A 26636-nucleotide genomic window follows, 5' to 3' on the forward strand; every position below is an offset into this window, starting at 1 on the left:
TCATAAGGTCACTAATCTGTTTAATTGATGTTTCTATTATCTGATTTTCAAATTTACTGGCTCCTTCTTCTGTTATCTCTAATTTACTGTTGAAGCCATACAGTGTATTTTATTTCAGATATTATATTTTTCTACTCTATAATTTCCATGTTATTCTTTCGATAATAAAGCTTCTAATTCTCTACTAACATTAATCTTTTCATTTCATTACAAGCATATTTTCCTTTACATCCTTGAGTATAATTAAAATACTTTATAATACTTTAAATACTTTAAAATATAGTATTTTAAATACTAATTACTTCAAAATATAATAACTTTATAAAATGCTTTATAATCCTGCTCTGCTAACTCCAACATCTGGGTGGTATAAAACTATTCATAGGGGTTTTTTCTATTTTTTTCTTTGTTCTTGAGTATAGGCCACATATTCCTGTTATCTAGACATGGCAAATGATGCACTGTATAAACAGTTCTGTCATATTCCTCCTAAGAGTGTTACTCCTTCACTCCCCCTTTTTTTGTACGCAGTTAACTTGGCTGAACAAAAACTGCAAAATTCTCCCATGCAGTAGGCAGCAGATGAAACCTCAGTTCAATTCTTTTAGCCTTAGTTGGGTTGCCTCGAGTCTGTCCTATACAAATGAGGTTCAGGAGTCAACCAGATATTTAGAAAGTTTAAATTTAGGGTTCCTCCTCCTCCCTGGTTCTCTTCCTTTCCAGGATTTCTCCCCTGTCATTTTGTCACTCCCATGGTCATCATTTTGTAACTTTCCTAATTATAGTCAATACCGTATTATAAATTTCAAAGTTGCTAACAGGCTAGATCCTTAATGGTTCTCAACATAAAAATGATAATTATGTGACGTAACAGCTAATGCTACTGTAGGAATCATATTATAACATATAAATGTATCAAACCAACACGTTGTACACCTTGAACTTGCACGATGTTCCATGTCAATTATATATCTCCCCCTCCCCCAAAAAAGGAGGGGGAGGAGGACGGGGAAATTTCCCCAGTGCAATTAACCTTCTTCCAAGTATCAACAACCTCCCTGACTCCTCTCTGGTTATCTCCCTGCTCTCTAATGTCTTCAGGTAGTTTTGGGCATTTTGTCAACAATTTATTAGTTGTTATCTGTGAGAGGATTGGGCCCAAAGTAGCTACTTGGTCATTATCAGACCACAACTCTATTATAATATTAATACTTAACACTATATCCAAGAGTGAGATATTAAGTACACTGAACAAGAAAGTAAATAGGACAGCGACCCCAAAAAAAAGAACTAAGAGATTCTGTCCCCTATTTCCCTGATCCCGGCAAATGTCCAAAAAAAGGAATACAAGGTCTAAGAGATGACCCTGATGTGCTTAGGCTGTTGAGACACTGGATCTGTGGGTGCTTTTATTTCTTTTCTCTATTTTCCATGCTGTAATGTTATAAGATTTCACAAATTAAAAGTGAACAATTTAAAAACATCAAGGTTGTATGAGTCACACCCGCCTTGCAATTTATTTTAAAAACTAGAGAAGAAAGATATTCCAAAAATACAGAATACTATGTTATGTGTATGATAGGATATACAGACTCTACTCAGAGTATCACACCACTAAGCCGCTGGAGGGCCATTCATTCATTCATTCATTTGGCTGCACCTGGTCTTAGTTGTGGCATGCGGGATCTTTACTTGTGGCATGCGAACTCTTAGTTGCAGCATGTGGGATCTAGTTCCCTGAGCTGGGATCGAACCTGGGCCCCCTGCATTGGGAGCGCAGAGTCTTAGCCACTGGACCACCAGGGAAGCAACAATTTCTTCTCCAACCTCTGCCACTTATAAGTTACTCAAGACATCTTTCACAACCTGGGAATAACTAGTACATTTTATTCTTGGGCTGGTATGATATGAAGACTGAAAAGAGATTTTTAAAAATACTAAGGCCTATATATAGATATGGTCACCTGCCCCTTAATTCAGGTATCAAAGAGGAAACTGAGTAAAGGATAACATTTCACAATTCCAAACAAGTAAGTTACTAAAATACCCATTTTACCAAAGTACAAAATGTATGTGCTTTAGAAACATATTCCCCCAGTTTCAAAGTGGCGAACTCTGGGGAAGTGAGGAGCCCGCTAAGAGATGTCTTATGTTTCATACTTTGTAGCAGAACTCTTTGACTTTTTTAGCTATGTGTACTTTGAGGAAAATAAACATTAAAACAAAAAAAGTATGAAAATTTCTCTAGAGCTGAAATACTATTTAATCATCTCTTCTGGAAAACAGCCTGAGTAATTCAAAGCACATACCTTGCAAATTTGTGCTGACTCAATACAAGTACATTCCCTCGAATTTCTGCTACAATTTTACTTTTATCTTCAGGACGACCATGCTCCAATACATGCTGGATTACATAATTTCCATATTGATCCTATTTGAGAAACAACAAGAGAAATTTTTAAATTTATATATAAACAGGCTCTATGTTACTTAAATCCTTATATCTAATCAACACCTATCTTCCTGTAAGACCATGATGGCTTACCTGAACACTAATGAACACATAAGAATTTTTTAAATGGATAGGTAGTGACAATTTTTCCCTGTCATTACAAAACAGGAACACATTATTACTAGACAATGGAATGTTTCTATATATATATTTATGCCCAAAGGTCCTAGTCAGGGTCTTCATAAAGTACTATACACAAAAATGTAGGTCTCTTCTCATTTAAAAAAACTAAAAAAGAAGAGAAAGTAGGTGGGAATAAAGAGCTATTTTTCTCTCTAACAGAAATATACAAATGGGTCTGTGCGCCTGTCTTTAACAAAGAAAAACTGGAAATACTCACAACACCTAATTAAATAACATTACAAGCACACAATGGAGATAACTCATCTAAAGTGAAAGGTCCTTTGAAAGAATAAGTGTGTATGAGCAAGGAATTCCTAAGGCAGAAACATTTATTTGTAAGATGTAAAAAATTAAAAGTGCACATATAATGCTTTTTAAGAAGCGCCTATGCCAAATGTGCCTGCTTCTGGACAGCAGGGTTATGGGTGGTTTCTTCTGTTCTGCTGCTACTTTCTGTACTTTCAATCTTTTCTACAATGAATATTTAATACACTTATAATCTCAAATCTCTCACCAAAACAAGCAAGAAACACTGCCCAAAAATTGCTTCAGGACAACATACTCTATGTAGAAAGTGTTCAAATAGTATGATATGGGAGACAATTTTAGTAGAAGCAAGACAAAGTACCAAAACTAGAAAGAAGAAATCAACTAATCCACTTAGTCCATTTGCAAAGATGAAACTGATAGACTAAATGGCCTAAGTGGCCACAGTTAGCTTAATCCATGACCGAGTTCTGGCTTTTGAAAGTTCTTGGCAGATCTCTTGATGAATCAGAGGCAGATCTCAACTCCAAGGCCAGGGTTCTACTCATTACCCTATTCATAAAACACGAACCAGGCTGGTGCAAACGAAAACTTGCCCAGAGCTTCAATGGGCATTTTAAGCACATTAACCTCTTCTGGAACAGATACCTGTGCTAAGAAAACACAAAAGCCCACAGGTGTTTGCAGTTACTCTACGGGCAACTCCACTACCTGTACAAGTTGCTCTGTGTGCTGGTGAAGCTCCTCTAAAATAGGGAGTGTCTGGTCAGGGAGACAGTGCTCCAGGATCCTCTGAATCACTCGGCAGCCGTAAGGATGTGTGGACAAAGCAAACACCTAGGGCAGACCAACACAAACAAGAAAGCCAAAAATAACAGTTGCCACTTTCAGTGCTTCAATAGTTTACATACATTATCCCATTAATCTTCCCAATGACCCTGAGAGATAATCATGATTAAAACTGAAGCTCCTAGAAGTTTACATAATGTGCCTACAGTCATACAGGTAGTAAATGACAGAGCCAGGATTTTATTTCCTACTCTGACTCCAAAGCCCAAATTATAAGTATGGTATTTAAGTTCTCTCTACGTACAATAAGGTGAGCATGTATGTGTGAGGATAAACTCATTTCTTAAACCCATTCTAGGAATTCATAGATGTACATAAATTCAGAGCTAAGAAGGACCTTATTCAGAAAAAGCTTATTTAGAAAGGAACACAGAATTGGTCAAGGTCATAGAAAACGCACTTAGTTAAGAGTCCACAGTGTCAAAGGATGGGTTTAAAAACAGAAAAAAGAAGGGCTGGGATCAAAGCCTGAATGCTTTCACATAACTACACTGTAATGTTCTGAATTTTAGCTTTATAAAAACGCTAAACACTCACAGTCTGGAACAACTTGACTTATTTCACTCAACATTATGTTTCAAATATTTACTTATAATACTGTGGGCTTCTATCGTTTATTTTGTATATCTGTATAGTATAATGTTGGGAAAATATGTGGTTTGTTTTTTTGGGGGGTTCCAATCCTCTCCTGATGGACATCTGGTTTATTTAGTCTTTTCCTATTAGGAGAATAATGCTGCTTTAAACATGTCTAAATACATCTCATGGTGTACATGACCAAACATTTCATCAGGTATATACCTAGGCCAGGAGTGCTAGATCACAAGAAATATAAATGTTGAACTTTAAAAGATACTAAATGATTTTCCAAAATGGGTCTATTCCCACCAGCAGTGTATCCAGATCTCACATCCCTGCCAGTACGTAGCAACCAATGGTAGAAAATGGTCTACGGGACTTCCCTGGGGGTCCAATGGTTAACACTCCATGCTTCCACTGCAGGGGGGCACAGGTTTCAATCCCTGGTTGGGAAACCGAGATCCCACAAGCCGTGTGGCGCGGCCAAAAAAAAAAGAGAGAAAAGAAAGAAAATGGTCTACTATCTGTGGTCCTTATTTTGCATTTTCTTGATTACTAATGGAATTTATTTTTTCATATGTCTACCAGCAATTTGTGTTTCTTCTGTCTATTCAGGCTTTAAGCATTTTTGCATTAATTTGTATTGTTCTCCTTGATTTCAGGAGTTCTTTATATATTCTGGTTATCAATTTGTTGGCATTTTCCATCTTGAAAATATTCTCTCCCATTCGGTGGCTTAATCCTTTTACTTTCTTGTATATTTCACACACACACAAAAATGTAAAGATAAACAGATCTACTCTTTTTTTTATTAACTCAGAAAATCCCAATAACCCTCAAGTTAGTGTCTGTAATCTACTTAACCACTGCAGTTTAAGTGAGCAAACCCCAAAACCCAAACAATTCTAAAATCCCATTTCGATCTAGGCTTTAGCAGTACCCATGACTACACCTGAAAATCTATTTGGTATTTCCAATTTTTCCCTTTTTAAAAACAAAAACAATTTCACACACCCAAAAAGATGTATTTTACTCTCTTGTCCCACCTAGCTTAGGAGACTGGGAGAAGGTTGTTTTTTGGCAAAAGAAATTAATGATAATAGCCAATTAAGGGGCAATTCTGGAAAAACTAGGGTATGACAAAATATCAACTCTGCTTGGAAGTTGGCGCTAAAAGCACACTAGTCCTTACGACATATAAGTAAATAGGAGAAACTGGAAGCTATCTCTGGTTGTGTGCCACTTAACACAGTTCAAACCAACCTGATCACTGCCCCACCCAACCCCCCAAAATTAAGAAGCACCTTGTTATTTTAAAGACATAGTGACACATAACCTGTAAGATTAGTTCTGTAAATGACCTAAATTTTAAAACATGATAAAAACTTTTAAGTATCAAGATAAATAGTACATGGGCCTCCCTGGTGGCGCAGTGGTTAAGAGTCCGCCTGCCGATGCAGGGGATACGGGTTCGTGCCCCGGTCTGGGAGGATCCCATATGCCGCGGAGCGGCTGGGCCCGTGAGCCATGGCCGCTGGGCCTGCGCATCCGGAGCCTGTGCTCCGCAACGGGAGAGGCCACAACAGTGAGAGGCCCACATACCGCAAAAAGAAAAAAAAAAAAAAAAAAAAAAAGATAAATAGTACTTAACCAAAGGAAAAAATTTATTCTTCAAATATCTGATGACAGTACCTCATCCTGACATGAGCGGATATCTGCATTAATGATGGAGAGAAGACCCACGGACAATTAAGGGAAGAACCTTGGGTGCGCAGAGCTAGGTACCTGACCGCACTGAACAGGAATGCTACTGACTGCAGTCTAAAGTACACTAAGCCCTTTAGAACACTCCACAAACCCCAACCTGTTCTCTGCTCACCATGGAAACATCCATCAACTCGTTTCCCTTATTTCTTTCCTAAGGCACTTACCTGTCCCTTAAATGCATCGATGATGAACTGCAAAGATTGGGGTTGCACACATTCAATGCATTTCTGAACCACGTGATTGCCATTCTGGTCTTTCACACACTTCAGGACATGGCCATCTAGTTCCCGAACCATCTCATTCTATTGGAGACAAGGAAGGAAAGCACCACCAGAATCACAGAGAGCAAACACCTGGACGGTCAACGTTCTCCTCACCAAACACAAAAGCACTGAGCAGGGAAGCCGTGACAATGAAGGTGGGACAACTCAGCTGTGACACTCTGACAACCTGGTAACAAACGAAGACTGGAGTTTTTCCACATGTTAACAGACTTCCTATAATAATAACCAGGCTTTTTTTTTTTTTTTGATTCTTTTCTTTTTTTAAAAAAATTTTATTTATTTATTTTTGGCTGCACTGGGTCTCTGTTGTTGCACGGGGGCTTTCTCTAGTTGCAGAGAGAAGGGGCTACTCTTCATTGCGGTGTGTGGGCTTCTCATTGCAGTGGCTTCTTCTGTTGTGGAGCACAGGCTCTAAGGCGCACGGGCTTCAGCAGTTGTGGTTCGCAGGCTCTAGAGCTCAAGGCTCAGTAGTTGTGGCACGTGGGCTTAGTTGCTCCACGGCATGTGGGATCTTCCCAGACCAGGGCTCGAACCCGTGTCTCCTGCATTGGCAGGCGGATTCTTAACCACTGTGCCATCAGGGAAGCCGAATAATAACCAGTCTTAAGAAAAGTTCTCTAACTTGCAAAAGATCTCTCTGGGAGTTACCAAAAAAGTGCAGTCATCTTCAAATTATAAACGAGCCGATATCAAATCAACTACACTGTATTAGAGAATTTCACATACAATTCATCATGTTTTCACCATGAGAACCCTGTAAAGTACATATTACTAAAAATGAAAATAGTTAATCTAGAGCTTACTCTAGGCTAAGCAGACCTCTAAGTGCTTAAAATGCTTTGACTCACAATCTGCCTCACAATCCTATGCAGTAGACACTATTACAGATGAGGAAATCAAGGCACAGACAAATCAGCTGGCTTGTTAAAAATCACAGACCTAGACTTGCTCCGATTCAAACCCAAGCAATCTGATTCCTGTGTGTGGCAAAGCAGATCATGTCGGCAAACCACCTGTCAAATATTACCCTGCACACCTTCCTCCACCCATATATGTGAATATATGAAGATATTGAGTCTGAGAGGGGTTAAGTAATGTATTAAAACTAAAGACAGTGACTGAATCAGAATTCTAGCCTGGTCTATGGCTCCAAAATGATCTTCCCACCAGGCCAGACTGACTGCAACGTCAGCTGGAACAATACTCTCAGTTAATGAAAAGTGTCCAAACTCAGGGAAATACAGAAGGCCAGGGACTTCCCTGGTGGCGCAGTGGTTAAGAATCCGCCTGCCAATGCAGAGGACATGGATTTGAGCCCTGGTCTGGGAAGATCCCACATGCCGCGGAGCAAATAAGCCCGTGCGCCACAACTACTGAGCCTAAGCTCTAGAGCCCGCGAGCCACAACTACCGAAGCCAACGCACCTAGAGCCCGTGCTCTGAAACGAGAAGCCACTGCAATGAGAAGCCCGCACACTGCGAAGAAGAGGAGCCCCCACTCACCACAATTAGAGAAAGCCCATGTGCAGCAGTGAAGACCCAATGCAGCCAAAAATAAATCAACTTAAAAAAATAAATAAATAACTTTTTAAAAAGGCCAGACAATGAGTGTGTGTGTGTGTGTGTGAGAGAGAGAGAGAGACAGAGTGTGTGTGTGTGTGTGTGTAGGTGCGTTGGGATTTTGACTGGACCCCATCCCCAAACCTGCTGCCTCAGGTCTCAGGCATCCTTAAGCTGAATACCTGTACCACGGCTGGGCCCTGGTACTTGCTGCCCAATTTCCTTGTTATATACAATCTCTATACATTAGTTTCACTGTGCTGACTCCATATTTATGGTAGAAGACTACAAGCCAGTTTATAATGGTGACATTTGTGAATGCAATGTCTTAAATCCCTGAGATGCTAAACATGTCAAAGCAACTAAACGATTTTCTAATTAAAGAAGTTCAAGACTACAACACCAGGGACTAAACAAGCAAAACACAAGAGACTCAGGAAAGTTTCCTGAAGCAATTAATCAAATGTCAGAAAAGAATAATTTACTACGGAAATATAATTATGGGAATGATAAATAGAGCAGGACGCCTATATAAAGATAAACATAAGGGACACTTCTAATAATCAAAATGAAGGGGAGGGGGCTTCCCTGAATATTTTCTTGAGCCCAAAGAGGTAAAAAACTCCACTGGAGATGAGTTTATTGCAGCTAAAATACACTTACATCTGGAAAAGAGTAAATTATTCATACCAGGAGCAGTAGTTTAGACCCAGAACAAGAATCACAGAGAAACCAGACCAGGAAAAGATATGCAGGAATAGCAGGTAGGAAGAACAATTGCCAGGGGGAAAGAAAAGGGGGGTAAAAACTAATACAATGTAGCCACTGGATCAGAAAACCAAAAAACAGTAAAATCTGAAAAGCTGGAGACAAAATCAACAATTTATCATAATCCTGGGAGAGGGCAAAGATGGGGAAAATACCTGGGAAATCGTTATTTCCTGCTTGCTTTCAGTAAGCGGGCATTATGGTCAAGAGAGGAAAAGAAGTTCCATATTCAAATCAAACAAGAAAATTAAAGAGGAAAGATTCAGCCATCAATTTTCATCCCTGAACATCCTAGGGAAAATTAAAACTGACAATGATCTGAACATTAAAAGAAAACAAACTAGTAGCTTCACCCCTGCTTCTAATTACTCACACACAGCACCCCTATTACTGCTGTATCTCCAGTACTGGCACTAAATGAATGAACTCTCAACCTGCCGTGTGTCTCCAACATTCCCTCTGCCTTCACCAGCGTCTTGACATGCCTATCTGAGTCTCACGGCTTAAGGACTTTGGACTCCCCAGCCTTCAATTGCCATGGCTGACACCAGCGCAGTGTTCTGTTGTGTTTTGTTTTGAACTGGAAGTGGTGGGTACCTCGTCTGGCTCAGAACTTGAGTCCATAACAAAGATTCTCATTACTGAACTTTGTTCTCAGAGAGGGCAAGTGGCTCATCACTGCCAGACCACGGCCATCTCCTCCATCGAGAAGGGCTGAGTGAGTTCAGAGCCCGAAGGCTGAGGGTTCAGATCAGCAGCCCTGAAGGCTCACAGCACTGCCTAGCGCAGACACAGCGCGGCACACCTGCCTGTGGGCTGGTCCGGCTTCCCGGGCCCCGTGGTCTGTGTGGGGCCCGCTGGACCTGCTCCACGACTGCTCTGAGGCCATCGGCCTCTTCACGTGCTTTCTGTGCCAGCTCCCACCCACAGCACCCAACAGTTCAGATTTCTGTCCCTTTTTTCCTAACTCCTCTGTAGCCCAGACTTCTCCTCCTGCAAAGCCTCCCCTCAAAGCCTTGGGCACGTGATCTCACGTCTCACCACTGCTTCCCGTCACCCTTCCCCACGCATGCTCCGTGGGCAGGGTTCAGTCTCGGCCATCTCTGTGCTGACGTCTGGCACACAGTGGGCACCAGGTCAACACACCAGGCCAGGCGCTGCCCTGGGCAAGCGCTCATTCAGTAAACAGTGGTGGAATGAATGAATGAAGAGGGTGCAAGTGAAGAAAACTGGAAGGTGGGTTGGAAAAAAGTTTTGTCTGTTGAGGTGGTCAGTTCAGGTAGAAGAAAAGGACAACCTTACCTGCTTCAACTCTTGCCAAACAAAAAACCCACCTCTAAAATCACACCTCCTAAAGACTAAGGTCTGGTCAAAGGGAAGAGTGTTTGAAACCACTGGTTTTAACACAAGACACTTGATCACTATAAACTTACAAAATTAATTGCACGGTTCATGCCTGCCATGCACAGAAGGTAGCCACAAGCACCAAAGAAAAACTGTGAAAGAAAACTAAAGACTGACAAACTTACGAAGTTCACTACATGTACCATGAAGAAACATCGAACACCAAGAGAAAAGTTAAAGGGGAAACTTACAATTACCTGCTGGTCTGAGGGAATAAACTCAAGAGCTTTCTGGATAACACGGCAGCCATACATCTGCAGTGCCAGTGACAGGACATGGCCTCGAATCCGTTCAGCCAAAGCCAGCTTCTGTTCAAGGCTGCCAAACTAGACATAATGTGTGGGTGAACACCATTACTTAGGTAGAAAGAAAGAAACCAGAGAAAGCAAAGCATTCATTATTCTGTACCAACCATTGGCATACCTCTTTTATTTAGCCCTGTATTCTATGATAAACTAAACCTTTTATTTAAAAAGCCTGTGTTTCTTCAAACCAGTGGTTATCAGCCTCTGATTATGAGGAACTCTTTTTAATGTTAAAAAACTTCTCAGATATCCAACTGGAGTAGTTCCACTACTAGTATCTGCTAAACAAATAGGCAATTCCTCAAAGCTGCCCTTAACTCATCAAAACTATTAAATATACCTATATGTCCAAGAGCATTTACATTTATTCTTAAAACAATAGTACATGTGGAAGACATTGTTTATTAAGGCTTTAGACAATGTCTGGGGAAGATTCAAGAACTTCTTGCAACAAATCTACTTCACTTCAGTTGTCTGAGCCCCATAAGCTGAAAACAAGTTCTTCTTTCATCTCTATGAAGTTTAAGCCAAAGCACACATGCACACTGCTCTGAATACACTGTTCTATATTACTATAAGAATGGATAATGTCTATTTATACAAGTCAACAGAATAGGGGGAAAGTTAGTAAAATCAAGGGGTATGACAGCACAATGTTAAAACTCTTCCTAGAATGTTTCTCCATCCCTGGCTTTTTATTTTCATTTGAATAGCATGTGAGACTGGAAGAGACTTTATGAATAAGGCTGCCCAACCCACTCATTTTCCATACAAGAGAACTGAAGTCCAGGGACATTCTCTAAGTCAGAGGAGTTCTCTAGCTTGTCCCCAAATCATACTGCTATAACCCACTGTTCATTCAGCCACCCCTAGCTGCATTAACCTCTGGAGCTGGAGATCTATTTTTATATCTGTGACAAAACGGCAGTAAAACGGCATTCGAAAGTCAAAATTACAAGAGTCGTGTTTAGGCTGATATCTTAATCTGCAGCTGGAGAATTCAGAACTTAGGTCTTTATGAGAAAAGCTGGGAAGACTGAGGCTGTGAGTGAGCCATTTTTTTTAATCTTCACACAAACCAAACAAAATAAGATGTAAGAAATTTACAAATTTCTTTTGTTGGGGGGCAGGTAATGTGCAGAGTTGCAGCATTTTCCCCCTGTACCAGATGTTTCATCTCAATGCTTCACTCCTTTCTGGATTTATAATGGGGTTGTTGATACCAGTACACCACAGCTACAATGGTTAGCAAAAAGTCCCTGCCTTTCTGACATTTTAGTTTAGAAGAGGAAACAGACATTAATCCAACAATCTCGTTAATCCTTTCCAAGGAAAATGATAACAGGAGTGGACATTATCCACATTAACGAAGGAACAATAAGGAACCAAGGCTGAAGGATCACCCAAGAAGCAGCATTTAACAATCCTCACGACTGTGGTTTATGATGAAAAACATGAGAGTTGGTATTCAAAGATAATTCTCTAGGAATCCATTTTTTTTAAATTCATTTTCAGAACTTTACTGTGGTCCTGCTAAAATTATCTTACAAGGATTTTTCCTCCAAAAATGACACTTTTAGTGAAACTATTTTAGCAATCAGAAATATTGTGCGGGATCCTAGTGGGGAGAATGGTCCTACAAACACATTTCTAAAATACACTAGCATCATCTGCTTGGGTATTTAAATGATGCACTACTGCTAATGAATTGGAGAAACATTTAAATGTGCTTCAAAAAGACCACTCACACTTCATTTTGAGGACTGGAATGAAACTGCAATTCTAAAAACAGTTAATAAAAATCAAAATGCTATGGAGACTGTCTAAAGTCAAAGGATAGAAAGAACAAAGCCTTACTTCAAAGAACTTCTGAATGACGTAATTTCCAAATACATCCACCATAAGCTGGTAAGCGGCCTGGAGGATTTCATTGAAGACAAGCTGGCGCTCAGCTGGTGTGGCACGCTCAAGTTTCAGCTGAATGAATCTGAAGTACATAGTAAAAAGGGCAATCACAGCATTTTAGGAAGACTTGGAAAGTACATAAAGATTAGCTCAATTTATATAATGTGTCAGTTCTGAAACTAAATGTATGTGTGTGCATGTGCATATACACACACGCCCAACAGTGTTATTTAAATAAATCACTTGAGCTCACTTCAAATTGAAGAATTACTGAAAAGGAAAAAAAGTTATATTGTGAAGTATCCCCTAATTTAACTGAGCTTTTAGAAGTATATTTAAATTTTAGTATACTTCATTACAACAGGATATGTATTTATGTGTGGGATTGAGGGGGAGCTGAAAAGCGGGGGCAGGAAAAGAGAGAAGAGGGTGAAAGCAGGCACAACACAGGGAGAACTCTACCGGACTTTTTCTTTTAGGAACCTGTCCAACAGCAATAAACTCAAAGCCTATGGTCCTTATTATAGTCTTTAACTCACATTCATATGAAGCACTACATATTTATTAATGATGTGGAACAGTTGTCATCTATGTGCAGTCTCTTTCTAAAATAGTAGCTATTCAGTTTGCCCTTTTTAGCTCAGGTGACTATATCAGAAAAACCATGTTCTTCTCCCAACCTGGCCTTTAGGATCTAAATATGAGAAACCCTTGCCCAGTAGCAAGCTGGCAGAACTTAAAGAGGAGGTAGGTTCTTTGGGAGTTGTTTTGGTGGAACTGCCAGAGAGAAAGAAAGAGAAAGGGAGAGAGAAAGATGGATGATGTCACCATAAATCTGCTTTTTCCTGAGGACCAGGGTCCCTTTCTGTGAAGTCCATTGGAACAGGCAGGGGTAACCAAAGCTAAATTCTGTGTTTTATAATAGCATCTTCTAACCTCTGTGCAGACTCTCACTTCTACAGAATGGAACAACAAAGAAAAGTGGTGGCACCATCTTACTCCTGAGCTCAGGGATCCAAATTTGCATTTGAATAGTGTCTCTCTGAGAGCAAGATTCTTAATGGCGATTAAAGTAGCCAAAGTGTACACATGTCTTTGTGTTAGTGTTTCTGTATTTCTTAAACTGCAGACATTCTGGGAGGTTCTCATGAACAAAGGAACACCAGACTAATCTTTCAGAAAGGTAAAAAGGTTTGTTTCAGCACGTGATCCAGATTACTAAATGGCTATTCTCAATCACTTGTATATCTGTCGACTCTCATAGCCACATCCCTCTGGAATAAGTAACAGGAAGCGTACTAAAAAGCAAACTTTGTTTCAATTATTATATGGCAATTTACTTAATGTATACCTTATCTGAAGCATGGAATTTAAGGCATTAAGATTTCAGTTACCTTAAGTGGCAAAGCCAAGTCCTCACCTGGACCCATGCTGGTCTTGGGAAAACTCCATTATATGCCCAGCAATCTCCCGCAGTTGTAAATTGGGATACCGGTTATTTCGAAAATCTTCCAAAAGCCTGCTCCTGCCAGAGGGCATGACATCAGACATTCCATATCGCAAACGGGAAGAGGAAAAAAGGGTGCTGCTGGGGCTGAAGAGGCTGGAGGCACTGCTCGCGCTGCGGTACTTGGCTTCAGCGCCTGGAGCAGCAGAGATGTATCTTCCACTGCCATTTGTGAGTCCTCCTGTTGGTTACAGAACAGGAGAACTCAAGACTCATTCTTAACGAACTTTATTCAAGAGAGGAAAACGCATCCTATACTTAAAATCCTGCATCACCTCTGATTTCTTTTCAATTCTGCTCCTTTCGTGTTAAGATTCAGTTCTATTAGTGCCATGACTTTCATAAGACAAACTCACCAAGCTGGAAGAAAACTTTTGCACAAAAATTGAGAGGGGAATGCTATTAACCACTGATAGGAGACCGCTAGCAATAATGGAGCAATGGTTAGTGTAGCCCTTAGTAAATAAAATGATAAGGAAAGGTCCTGCTGTGTGAACCAGCACCTGAGCACCAGGATCAGAAAAGACAAAATGCACAGAGACTGCAGTGGTTTTCCACTCTGATCTCTGCGGAGATTCCTGCCATCAGTGGATAATCCCCACTCCCATCTGAAACCCTCCCTTAAAAAAAAAAAAGTTTTTTTTTAGGGTACCCAGATTAGTCTGTTTTATATAGTAGACCTCCCAAAAAAAGCTTTGAAGGCATGGTTTTGCCACTAAATAGAAGTCTGAAAATCACTAAGGCAACCAAGGCCAAGGATGAGACATAAGGGATTAAAAAAAAGGACGTGTGCTTTGGAATGGAAGGTTTTCCAGTTCTTCACCAGGAATGGGCAGCATCTAACTCCTTCTACTGGAACAGAGCCTTGAAGTGATTGCAGTAGCAACAACTTTCAGGCTACCGATATTGCCACTTTGACTGCTGACAAGGGAATAATCATTGTGAATCTGAGACACATAAAACAGAGATAAGACTGATATGCCTATCAAAAGATAAAACAGAATTTAAAAATTATGAGTATATATTTTCAATATACTGTTTTATAATAGAGGGTTTCTTTTTAAACTTTAGATTGTACTATAAAAAGGATGTGAAGCCTTTTTTCTGTTTTTTCCTCCATTCCTACTTTGCAAAGTAGATAAGAAATACCAGTTAAACCACAAAGACTGTAGGTAAATAACAATTCAGGAGCCATGAGAAAAGTCACCCAACATGAACTGCCTGTTAACTTCTACAGAGCTTTAATGAACGTCTGGTCTGGAGTTTAATGGTAGCTACAAAAAGATACTCAGCTTGGATTTCTCCACAGAATTCCAGGGCCCAGTTTCAAAGGTCTGGGTCTCAGTGAAAAAAGTGGAACTGAAAGGAAACGGCTCAACATTAAATTTTGTTTAAACAGATAAATAAAAATAAAAACTACTTGCTGAGCATTTGTCCTATGCCAGGATCTATGCTAGAAGTATTTTATATCCACTTTCTATCAAATTCTCACTGGCATTATGGAAAGGGAGTTTTTAATTCTCATTTATGTAACAGAAAATTAAGGCCCAAAGAGGTGAAATGCTTGTCCAAAGATACAAAACCCCAAATTATCATGGCCAGAATCTGTCACTGCCCTTGCAACTACACGAGACTCATTTTCAGACTCAGTTATATAATTTTCTTGTTCTAAAGCAGCGGTCCCCAACCTTTTTGGCACCAGGCACAGGTTTTGTGGAAGACAATTTTTCCACGGACGGGGCCGGGGTGGGGTGGGGGTGGGGGCAGGATGGTTCAGGCGGTAATGCAAGTGATGGGGAGGGATGTGGAGCGGCAGATGAAGCTTCACTCGCTTTGCCCGCCACTCACCTCCTGCTGTGCACCCCAGTTCCTAACAGACTGTCAACCCTGGTCTAAAGGACATTGTTTTTCTTGTCAAAATTCCATAATATTTCTTAACCCAAAGGAAAACATTTCTTTAAGGAAAGGAAAGAGGAGGTATATAAGAAAAGAGAATAATAGCCATATGGCTGCTTTTTATTCCATTTCTTTCTACCCTGGCTTGAGACAAGGGACAAACAGGCAAAGAGGTGGTAATCAGGTAAGTCAGCAGGTACTGGGAGAGTGTGATAATAGCAAGTTATGGTTAAGAAGAAGGAACGGCATGAACATACAAAGCTCTGAAAACAATTTAAAGGTTAAGAACCTGGTCACTAACAAAGGCACTTAGGGAAAAGTAACGTATCAACAGAGAAACAAACTCTTAAAAGGCCTGACAAACATCCAAATTAACATGCAAGGTAGGAGACAACAGCATTCTGCCTATGGAATGTGTATCTCTCTAAATAAATTCTCTTTCACTTAAAAAAAATAAACATGGAAGGTGGCCAGGTCCATGATGACAAGGCTGAATGACAGGAACCAACCCTGAGCACTGCCCTCCCTACCCCTAAACTTCCAGTTATACGAGCCAACAAATGCACTTATTGTTTAAGCCACTATTAGATGGATTTTCTGTTACTGTGGCCAAAAGCATACTGACTAATCCATAACATAAAGGGCTGGAGTGACTACTGGGTAGATTTATACACCTGCCCTGAAGTTTGGATTTTTGGCTTCGGTGTCTTTGGATGCCAGACAGGATACACAGACACACATATACACACACAGCTTTTATTATTGAGAAAGGAAGTATACAAATCTGAAAAAGAAAATAAATTTCTCCAGGTACTATATTATAAATGGCAAACTAACAGTCAACAGGAATATTTTGCTCAGGCCAAATAATTTTCTTTAAACATTAAACCAATGGTTAAAGTAAATTTTTGCTTAAAAATGTGGTTTTCTGGTTGTTTTTCAAAAGGCACCTGGCAAATAGTAGACCATCATTATTTGTGGACTGCAGCTCCTTTATATGGGGAATACGCAGAAAGGTGTTTTCCAGTTCACTATAGTTTACACACCTACATGTGCTAATACCCAAATTACTATCCCCTGGAGATGGTCCCTGAAAGTGTTTGAATTTTAACCCCATTTTAAAAGGACTATTTCATGCAGGCTCTTTAAGCCTCCTAGTGATTTCACAAAATTTTTCTATAATATTTTGACAGTAGTGGATTTCATAGAGCTCTGTCCTATGACAACATTTCCACAGAAATCAAAGCCTTAAATGTTTTGTGTATGTGCAGGTTTCCCGCTCCACATGTAAGGAGCATGGAAGTCACCATTCCACCCTAACGACAAGCAAAAAGCTGAAAAATCAACAATTCTTCTTAGATCCACGAGAGAAGAAGACAGAGAAAACCACTGTCCCCAAGACTGGAGAGACAGACATACAGGTCACCACAGCTAACGAGACCAGGGACTCAAGTGGACACCACTGCCTGAACCAGTACCAGACTAGGAAAACCTGAACTGTAACTGACAAATTAAGAGGCTCAGTGTGGATGACCCTGAAATACACAACTCCAGCCTACTCAAACTATCCTGTTCCACTGAAGGGAGGAGGAAAAAAACTAAGAAACACTTGTGAAGTTGACAGTCCAGAGGCACAGGCTCACTAAAAGACTGAGACCTAATCATAGGTCTATAGAACATCTTCCCTCCCTCCACACCTCACCACCACATTACTAAAAACCTACTTACAGCAGTTCCTTTCACTCGATGTACCAGGCATGGCTATCAAAGATAAACTGCAAGGCATATCAAAAGGCAAAAAATAAAATTTGAAGAGTAAGAGCACACATCAGGAACATACATGGCAGGGATGTTGAAATTATCAGACTGGGAATTTAAAACAATTATGATTAATATGCTAAGGGCTCTAAAGGATAAAGTAGACAGCATGCAAGAACAGACAGACAATGTAAGCAGAAAGATGGAAATCCTAAGAAAGAACCAAAAAGAAATATGAGAGACAAAAAAACACTATAACCAAAATGAAGAATGCCTCTGACGGGCTTATTAACAAACTGGACACAGATAAGGAAAGAATCTCTGAGCTAGAGGATCTATCAATAGATTCCTCAAAAACCAAAAAGGAAAGAGAACAAAGACTGGGGAAAAACAAAATCCAAGGACTGTGGGACAACTACTACAAAGGTGTAACATACACATAACTGGAATACCAGAAGGAGAAGGAGGAGAGAAAGGAACAGAGGGAATATCTGAAACAATAATGACTAAGGATTTCTCTAATGCCAGACACCAAACAGCAGATCCAGGAAGTGCAGGGAACACCAAGCAAGATAAAGACCAGGGCTTCCCTGGTGGTGCAGTGGTTGAGAGTCCACCTGCTGATGCAGGGGACACGGGTTCGTGCCCCGGTCTGGGAAGATCCCACATGCCGCGGAGCAGCTGGGCCCGTGAGCCGTGGCCGCTGAGCCTGTGCGTCCGGAGCCTGTGCTCCGCAACGGGAGAGGCCCCAACAGTGAGAGACCCGTGTACCACAAAAAAAAAAAAAAAAGATAAAGACCAAAAAAACTACTCCTCCAACTATCATTTTCAAATTATAGAAAATCAAAGATACAGAAAAAATACTGGAAGAAGCCACAGGGGGGAAAACATCCCACCTACAGAGCAGCAAAGACAAGAATTACATCCAACCTCTCCTCAAAAAGTACGCAAGCAAGAAGAGAAGACTGTAAGTTTTGAGAGGAAAAAACCCACCAACCTAGAATTCTGTATCCTGCAAAATTATCCTTCACAAGTGAAGGAAAAATAAAGACTTTCTCAGGCAAACAAAAATTGATGAAATTTGTTGCCAGTAGATGTGACTTGCAAGAAATGTCAAAAGAAGTTCTTCAGAGAGAAGTATAAATAATACAAGCCAGAAACTGATCTATATAATGAAAGGAAGAGCATCAAAAAAGGAATAAGTAAAACAAAAACTTTTATTTACCTTATTCTTCATTGATCTGACAACAGTTTGTTCAAATAATAGCAACAATGTATTCAATTATGTATGTTTCTATCATATACATATACATACACATGTGCTTTATATAGCTGAAATGAATGACAGCAATGACACAAAGGATGAGAGGAAAAGGTTAAGATTATTTTGTTATTTTAAGGTCCTCACACTACATGTGAAGTCGTATAGTCTTATTTGAAAGTGGACCTGGATTAATTGTAAATGTATAATGATCCTAGGGCAACACTAAAAAAAAAAAAAAAAGGAAGTAGTATAACTGATAGGTTAAGAAACGAAATAAAATGGAATCATATAAAATGCTCAATTAAAACCACAAAAGGCAGAAAAAGAGCAGAAGACAGAAACAAAGAAAAACACAGAAAACAACAGATATGGTAAATACTAACCCAACTATATCAATAATCACTTTGAATATCAATGGTCTAAATGAACCAATTAAAGAGATTGTCAGAGTGGATCAAAAAATGTAGTCCAGGGGCTTCCCTGGTGGCGCAGTGGTTAAGAATCCACCTGCCAATGCAGGGGATGTGGGTTCAAGCCCTGGTCTGGGAAGATCCCACATGCTGCATAGCAACTAAGCCCACGAGCCACAACTACTGAGCCCTTGTGTCACAACTACTGAAGCCCGCGTGCCTAGAGCCTGTGCTCCACAACAAGAGAAGCCACCACAATGAGAAGCCCACACACCACAAGGAAGAGTAGCCCCCGCTCGCCACAACCAGAGAAAGCCCGTGAACAGCAACACCCAACGTAGCTAAAAATAAATAAATTTATTTTTAAAAATGTAATCCAACTATATGCTGTCTACAAGAAACTCACTTTAAAAATAAAGACACATACAGATTAAAAGTAAATGGACGGACAAAAGTATACCATGCTAAATTAAGATGTGCTTCAGTTACTTTATACAAAGGGTTTTCTAGTATTCCTAGCCATCTAGTATTCCATCCTCTTGCTATGTGGAATGTTTTCATTCATCTTGTTTTGCTTTCTGTACTCAGAGATTTAGTAGATGCCTAATGGGCAAAGTCCTGCTTTCTTTGCCTTTTAAAGAAAAATTCCAAAGGTGCCCAACATCTGGCTCTGTATTTATTACAGGAGGAGGCTATGCTGCTCACCAAAATGTTTATAAAATAAGTTCTCCCCAATCCACTCCCTAATATCACAGCCAGGTAGCCCTAAATGAAAATAAGCCTAAGAGTAACTGTCTTTAGTGCGTAATACTGAATCCTAACTAAGTTAATTTTCACATGGTTAGTTTTACAGATGACAAGTCACCTTCAGAGAACCAGGTGTCACAAAACACTACATTTCCATTAAGAACAGAGAAGTGCCTCAAGGGGCACACATGACTAGTAAACAACCAGAAATTAATACAGGTTACTGAACAATAAATTAGAAACAGCTACTGCAGTTCAGGCAGGGACAGAGAAAACCATTTTGTTTGATCTTTGCTTTTCTTAAAGGACTAAGGGCACATACAACCTTGAATTTAAAGGACAGGAAGAATTTATTTTAAGAAGACAGGAATTCTACCATGATGATAAAACTAAATGCTTGCAAGCAACAAACAATCCAAAACAAAACTAGAATTCCATTCAAGAAAAATAAAATATACACTAACTAGTTTAACAAAATACATTTAAGACCTACACACTAAAAATTTCAAAACTTTGCTGGGGAAAATGGTGCATGCAAAAAGATGAACATGCAATACACAAAATTAATTCAAAATAGATCAAAGACTTTAAGAGCTAAAACAGTAAGATTTTTAGAACAAAACATAGGAGAAAATCTTTAAGACCTTGAGTTGGGTAAAGATTTCTATACTAGAAAGCATGATAAACTGGACCTCATCAAAATTAAAACTACTGCACTTCAAAAACAACCATCTAAAAATAAAAATAAAGGGCTTCCCTGGTGGTGCAGTGGTTGAGAGTCTGCCTGCCAATGCAGGGGACACGGGTTCGCGCCCTGGTCCGGGAGGATCCCACATGCCGCGGAGCGGCTGGGCCCGTGAGCCGTGGCCACTGAGCCTGCGGGTCCGGAGCCGGTGCTCCGCAATGGGAGAGGCCACAATGGTGAGAGGCCCGCATGCCACACACACACAAAAATAAATAAATAAATAAAAATATAAATAAATAAAAACAAAAAGATGGGACTTCCCTGGCAGTCCAGTGGTTAAGACTCCACACTGTCACTGCAGGGGGTGCGGGTTCGATCCCTGGTTTGGGAAATAAGATCCCGCAGGCCACGCACAGCGGCCAAAAAAAAACCAAACAAAAACAAACAAACAGAAAACCAAACCGAACAAAATAAAAGGGTAGCATAAAAATAAAAAGACAAGCGAAAGACCAGAAGAAAACATGTATATGCAAAACACGTATGTGATAAAGGAGTCATATCCAGAATATATAAACAACTCTTACAACTCCATAATAATAATGACAAACAACGCACATCCAAAAATGGGCAAAAAATATGAGCAGACATTTCACCAAAGATAAACAAATGGTAATAAGCACATAAAAAGATGCTATACATTAGTCAATAGGGAAATGCAAATTTAAAACCACAATGATATAACCATTTCATGCCTCCTAGAATCGCTATATTATATAAGAAAAATAAGAACAGATGTTGGCGAGGATGTAAAGAAATTGGAATCCCTTGTACATTGCTGGTGGGAATGTAAATGATGCACCAAACTGGAAAACAGTTTGAGTTTCTCCAAAAGTTTAACATAAAACTTACATACAATTCAGCAATTCTACTCCTAGAGAAATGAAAAACTGTGTCCACAGAAAAACTTGCATGCAAATGTTCACAGCAGCATTATTTCTAATAGCCAAAAACTGTAACCAACAAACATCCTTCAACTGTGAGTAGTTAGACAAAACGTGGTATATATCCATAAAATGGAAGACAATTCAGCAATAAAACGGAACAAACTGCTGACACATACTACATCATGGATGAAATCTCAAAAACATTTGAAGATAAAGAAGGCAAACAAAAGAGGTCACATACTATATGGCTGCATTTATATGAAATGTCCAAAAAAGGCAAATTTAAAATCAGAAAATAGGGAATTCCCTGGCGGTCCAGTGGTTAGAACTCCACGATGCCATTGCAAGGGGCACAGGTTCGATCCCGGGTTGGGGAACTGCAAGCGCACGCAAGCATGCCCGCTCCCACCTCAAAAAAAAAAAAAAAAAAAAAACACAACAGAAAATAGATCAGTGGTTGACTGGGACTAAGGATGTGAATGGGGATTAACTGTAAATGGTCAAGAGGAATCTTACAGAGGGGATGAAAATATTACCAAACTGGCTTATGCTAATGATTGCACAATACAGAAAGTTACTAAAAATCATTGAATTGTACACTTGAAATGGGTAAATTTCATGATATGTAAGATACAACTCAATAAAGTTGGTTTTTTTTTTTTTTTCCTTTTTGCGGTATGTGGGCCTCTCACTGTTGTGGCCTCTCCCGTTGCGGAGCACAGGCTCCGGATGCGCAGGCCCAGCGGCCATGGCTCACGGGCCCAGCCGCTCCGCGGCATATGGGATCCTCCCAGACCGGGGCACGAACCCGTATCCCCTGCATCGGCAGGCGGACTCTTAACCACTGCGCCACCAGGGAGGCCCTAAAGTTGTTTTTTAAAAACAGAAGTTTGGGGACTTCCCTGGTGGTGCAGTGGTTAAGGATCTGCCTGCCAATGCAGGGGACACGGGTTCAAGCCCTGGTCTGGGAAGATCCCTCATGCCGCATAGCAAATAAGCCCATGTGCCACAACTACTGAGCCTGCTCTCTAGAGCCCACGAGCCACAACGAGAAGCCCATGCACCACAACGAAGAGTAGCCCCCGCTTGCTGCAACTAGAGAAAAGGCCGTGTGCAGCAACAAAGACCCAACACAGCCAAAAATAAATTCATAGTTTGATCTTTAAACAAGTAATGAAAAAAGCATTGAAGAGTCTATAGTAGGCACCCAACAAGTGATTGTTGAATAAGTAATGAGAAAAATAACTATGCAGGCACTGATGTTTTTTTAGAGTACCCTAACACGTGTCTGTCTACTGGGAGGAAGTGTGAAAATGATATCATGGAGAAAAGATCCACACTGGGATAACAGAGATATAGGCTGGAGTGTGCACTCAAACACTTACTAGCTATGGGGTATCATGAAAGTCATTAAACCATGCTGAGTTTAAGTTTCCCTGTGTAGAGCAGAGTTACTTGAGTGTTTAACATAATGAATGAACACAATGAATGAATGCTTATTTAGTATGGTTGTTAGTGATCCAAGAACTGACAGCCGGTGGCAGTAGTGTAGTATTAACAGTAGAAGCTATATTAGGAATGGCCCAATGTATATTTGGTAAAGAAATGTTACATTTCCTTGGTGACAAATGGTAAATAGACTTATTGAGGTGATCACTTTGTAATAGTTAAGACTAAAGCATACATGAACCCTTTTCTCAAGGAAACAGACTGAGCTGAGGCAAAGCACTACCAATCAAGACACAAAGTTTCTCAGGAATGGCATTATGATTAACGTGGTACATGCAGCAATGTAAGTCCAATGGAAACACATACATCTAAAGTGCTTAAACAAAGTAAAAAAAATTTTAAGGTAAGGTATGTTAAAAATAAAACCAGGCAGACAGCAAGAGTCATTAAAATAAGAAATAACTCGCACCAATAGTTAGTTCCTTCTCCACAGGGGAAATGTAAATTAAGGAGAAGGAAGTATTTTATTAAATTGTTGACATATTGGAAAGAGGAAAGGCACCATGCATGCAAGTAATGTTTCCAGCTCCATTTTCAAACACCAAGAGCCATAGCATTTGGTTCAGAGGTTGATACAGTCCACAGGACAAATCCGGCCTGCCACCTATTTCTGTAAATAAAGTTTTATTGAAAGATAGCTGCACATTCTTTTACATTTTGCCTGTGGCTGCTTTCACACTTCTATAGCAAAGCTGAACACTGACTACATAGACCATCTGACCTGCAAGCCTAAAATATCTACTATCTGGCTCTTCACAAAAAACTTTTTGCAGATTTAATTTGTTTACTACTCAGTATATGTTGACACAGTTCAAATGTTTAAACCAAGGAATTAAAAGGGTAAGATTTCTGGATCTGATAATGCACTGGTTTAAAAGCTATCCTGGGCACATTATGTGACAGAATATACACTGACATTGCATGCTTTGGAGTCAAAAAGGTTTTGACTCTAAATCCGTTCAGATATGAGAAGACCTAGCAAGATATTTAACTCAGTTTCCTCACTTCTGTATCATAGACATAATACCATATCTTCCAGAGTGATATGTACAGCACCCAAAACCGTTCATAGTAGCCACTAATAGCTATTTTATAAATGTTAGTACCTTCCATCTACATGCTAGACTGGGACTTTCATCTCCCTTTTTTAAGTCTGCATTAACCCTCATTCTTTAAAGCCAGGCATCCTGTCACAAGGAAACACTGTTGTGCAATACACCCTATTCCTTATCTATCCAATATGGACTTACCAATCTGAAACGTCCCTACAACTTTTCTTAAGTAATGTCCATATACAACATGAGATGGTGAGCTTTACAACTACAGTTCTTATCATGTGAAATCTCAGGATACACACATACACTCTCTCTCTCACATGTCTATGTACATACATACATACATACATAGTTCTGCCTTAAAACTCATCTCTCAAACTCAGAGACAGCACTCAGTTCTAGAATAATAACTATATTATCCTGTCCCCTTCAAGACTTTTTTTGATTTTTATAATCATTTCCCAGTCTTTGTCCTTCCAAATAAAAGTACACTATTCATTTTTAGTCAGTCCTCATTTCTGAGTCCAGAAAGCCACTTTTAATCTTGCCAGCTAAAAACAAAAAAAGGTCCATGTAAGCTATGGACTTTGGATGATAACGATGTATCAATGTAGGTTCATCAATTGTAACCAAGGTACCACTCTAGTGGGGGATGTTGATAATGGGAGAAGCTATGCATGTGTGGGTCAGAGGGTGTGAGGGAAACCTCTGTACTCTCCCCTCAATTTTGCTATGAGTGTAAAACTGCTCTAAAAAATAAAATTTTCATTTAAAAATAATAATAATAAATAGAAGATTTTAAAAACCAGAATCTTCCAGCAAAGTGGTCATACATGGTATTTCCCAGGACAGTACTGATTCAGGCCTGTCATCACAGAGTAATTATTAACAGCAACCCCATTAACTCTCAGAAGCATCCTGGGTTGCATGATAAATTATATGGTCACTGTACTTCTACGCCTCAACTTTCCCCATCTAAGAAATAAATCAGTACTTCAAAATCCAAACTCGATAAATAACTAGAGGAAGGGAGTGTGTACCATCATCTTCCATCTCTTGAAAGATTTAAACATTTGCCACCCAAATTGTTAATACAAGTTTCTTTTCATTCTTACAACTGTCTGCTTAGTATCCTCTTCTCCCTCCTCATTTTCCAGGATCTAAATGGTAACATTTTTTTAAACCCCACACAAATAACAAGCTAAACATATAACTGGGAAATATACATCTATACTCATTAGCATACTACGTAGTTTAAGAATGTATATACAAATTTTTTTAAAGAATCTGACAAAAAATTTTAAAACAAAATGCTTTATGTGAGAAAGTAAGATATTAAACATATACATGGGGGAGGGGAGGGGAGTCTGAAAAACAAGGCTAAGTATTAATTGTGGTGATATTTCAGTGGTGATACGAGGTTAATACACTCTTTGTCTCTATTTTCCAGCTTTACTTAAAATGAATCTGTACTGTGTTTATACTGAAAGATTCTCACATGTAGCCAAAGATGTTCATACTAAAGCTGAAGTGAATATACAGGGGAGGCGCCCAAACTTGAATAAATCCCAAACTGCTGTGCTATCTAGGTACAGCCTAAAGAACATGAGGTACCTTCAGGAAGGCACAGAACACCCAGGACACGTCTTAGGATAAAGGGACTGTCCTTTGCTTATGCAAAGTACTTCTAATGTCATCAGTGGCAAGAGATTTCTAGAGTTCAAGGTGGTGTTAGAGTAATGGTTCTTACCCAGGTTTAAGCTTGAAGAGGATCCATGTGAAGAGAGGGAAGGAGGTGGTGTCTGTGAATGTCCTGGTCCCTGACTAGGGAGAGGCATGCCCACGGGTCCAGGAGAGGAGGAAAAGCTAAGGCCGTTATAAAAACTGTGTCCAATGGGGGTCAAGCTGCTCGATGTCCTCTTATAAAGGTCACTGCTGCCAGTCAGGGAGTCACGGCGGGAGCCACTGCCAGTGTTGGAGTTTGCAACTAAAATGGAATTAAAACAATGCAGATAAGAACAGGCCTGTTCTTCGAAGAACAAGCCCAGTGACCTGTTCCTAACACTTTGATCCAGACTCCTTACCACCGCAAATTTGTCAGCAGAGACAGCCTAACTGTTCATGTGGCAGTTCTAAGGGCAGGTAAAGTAATAAAGAGGACATGGCTCAGGTTAACATGAAACTCTTTTTCAAACCATCACACGTATGCTAAATTTTCCTTCCTTTTGTGTCTCATATTATGGGGGTGAGGGTGGGTTAAAATCCTCTGATGGCCACATAAGTTATGAGAAAGGTGAAAGAAAATGGGCTAGAAAGAATGCCTTTCATCAACCCAAAGGTTCTAGTAGAAAAATGGAGTAGAAAAAAGATTTGTGAATGGGGTACTGCCCCACTACCCAAGACTTACATACGAAAGCCTGGTTTCTCAAAGGGCTCAATCAAGAGTTATTGCTAGCCCCCAGCTCCAACTTAAGACACTTTCTCTCAAATAAACCCTTCTGTTTTGAGATCACATTGTTTTACAAACACTGCAATTATC

At 39.8% G+C, this 26636-nt stretch overlaps 1 protein-coding gene and 1 non-coding gene across 14 annotated transcripts in view; both read right to left on the bottom strand.

The window, feature by feature from the left end:
• PUM1 (pumilio RNA binding family member 1) overlaps window positions 1–26636 on the bottom strand; it is a 130745-nt gene that overhangs the window by 7567 nt on the left and 96542 nt on the right. For 9 of the 13 annotated variants that reach the window (XM_060089340.1, XM_060089337.1, XM_060089336.1 and 6 more), the window contains 7 exons: window positions 25848–26084; window positions 13743–14010; window positions 12275–12404; window positions 10304–10438; window positions 6262–6399; window positions 3614–3739; window positions 2310–2431 (listed from right to left, as the gene is read on the bottom strand). In XM_060089340.1, coding sequence (XP_059945323.1) covers window positions 2310–2431; window positions 3614–3739; window positions 6262–6399; window positions 10304–10438; window positions 12275–12404; window positions 13743–14010; window positions 25848–26084 — 1156 coding nt within the window. The remainder of the gene's footprint in view (window positions 1–2309; window positions 2432–3613; window positions 3740–6261; window positions 6400–10303; window positions 10439–12274; window positions 12405–13742; window positions 14011–25847; window positions 26085–26636) is intronic. The other 4 variants (XM_060089341.1, XM_060089338.1, XM_060089330.1 and 1 more) reach the window with 1 other exon arrangement.
• LOC132484765 (small nucleolar RNA SNORD103/SNORD85) lies at window positions 9310–9394 on the bottom strand. Its single transcript, XR_009531316.1, has one exon. It is a non-coding gene; the product is annotated as a small nucleolar RNA SNORD103/SNORD85 (small nucleolar RNA).

Source organism: Mesoplodon densirostris, chromosome 2 (genome assembly GCF_025265405.1).
Source record: "Mesoplodon densirostris isolate mMesDen1 chromosome 2, mMesDen1 primary haplotype, whole genome shotgun sequence".
Lineage (NCBI taxonomy): Eukaryota > Metazoa > Chordata > Mammalia > Artiodactyla > Ziphiidae > Mesoplodon > Mesoplodon densirostris.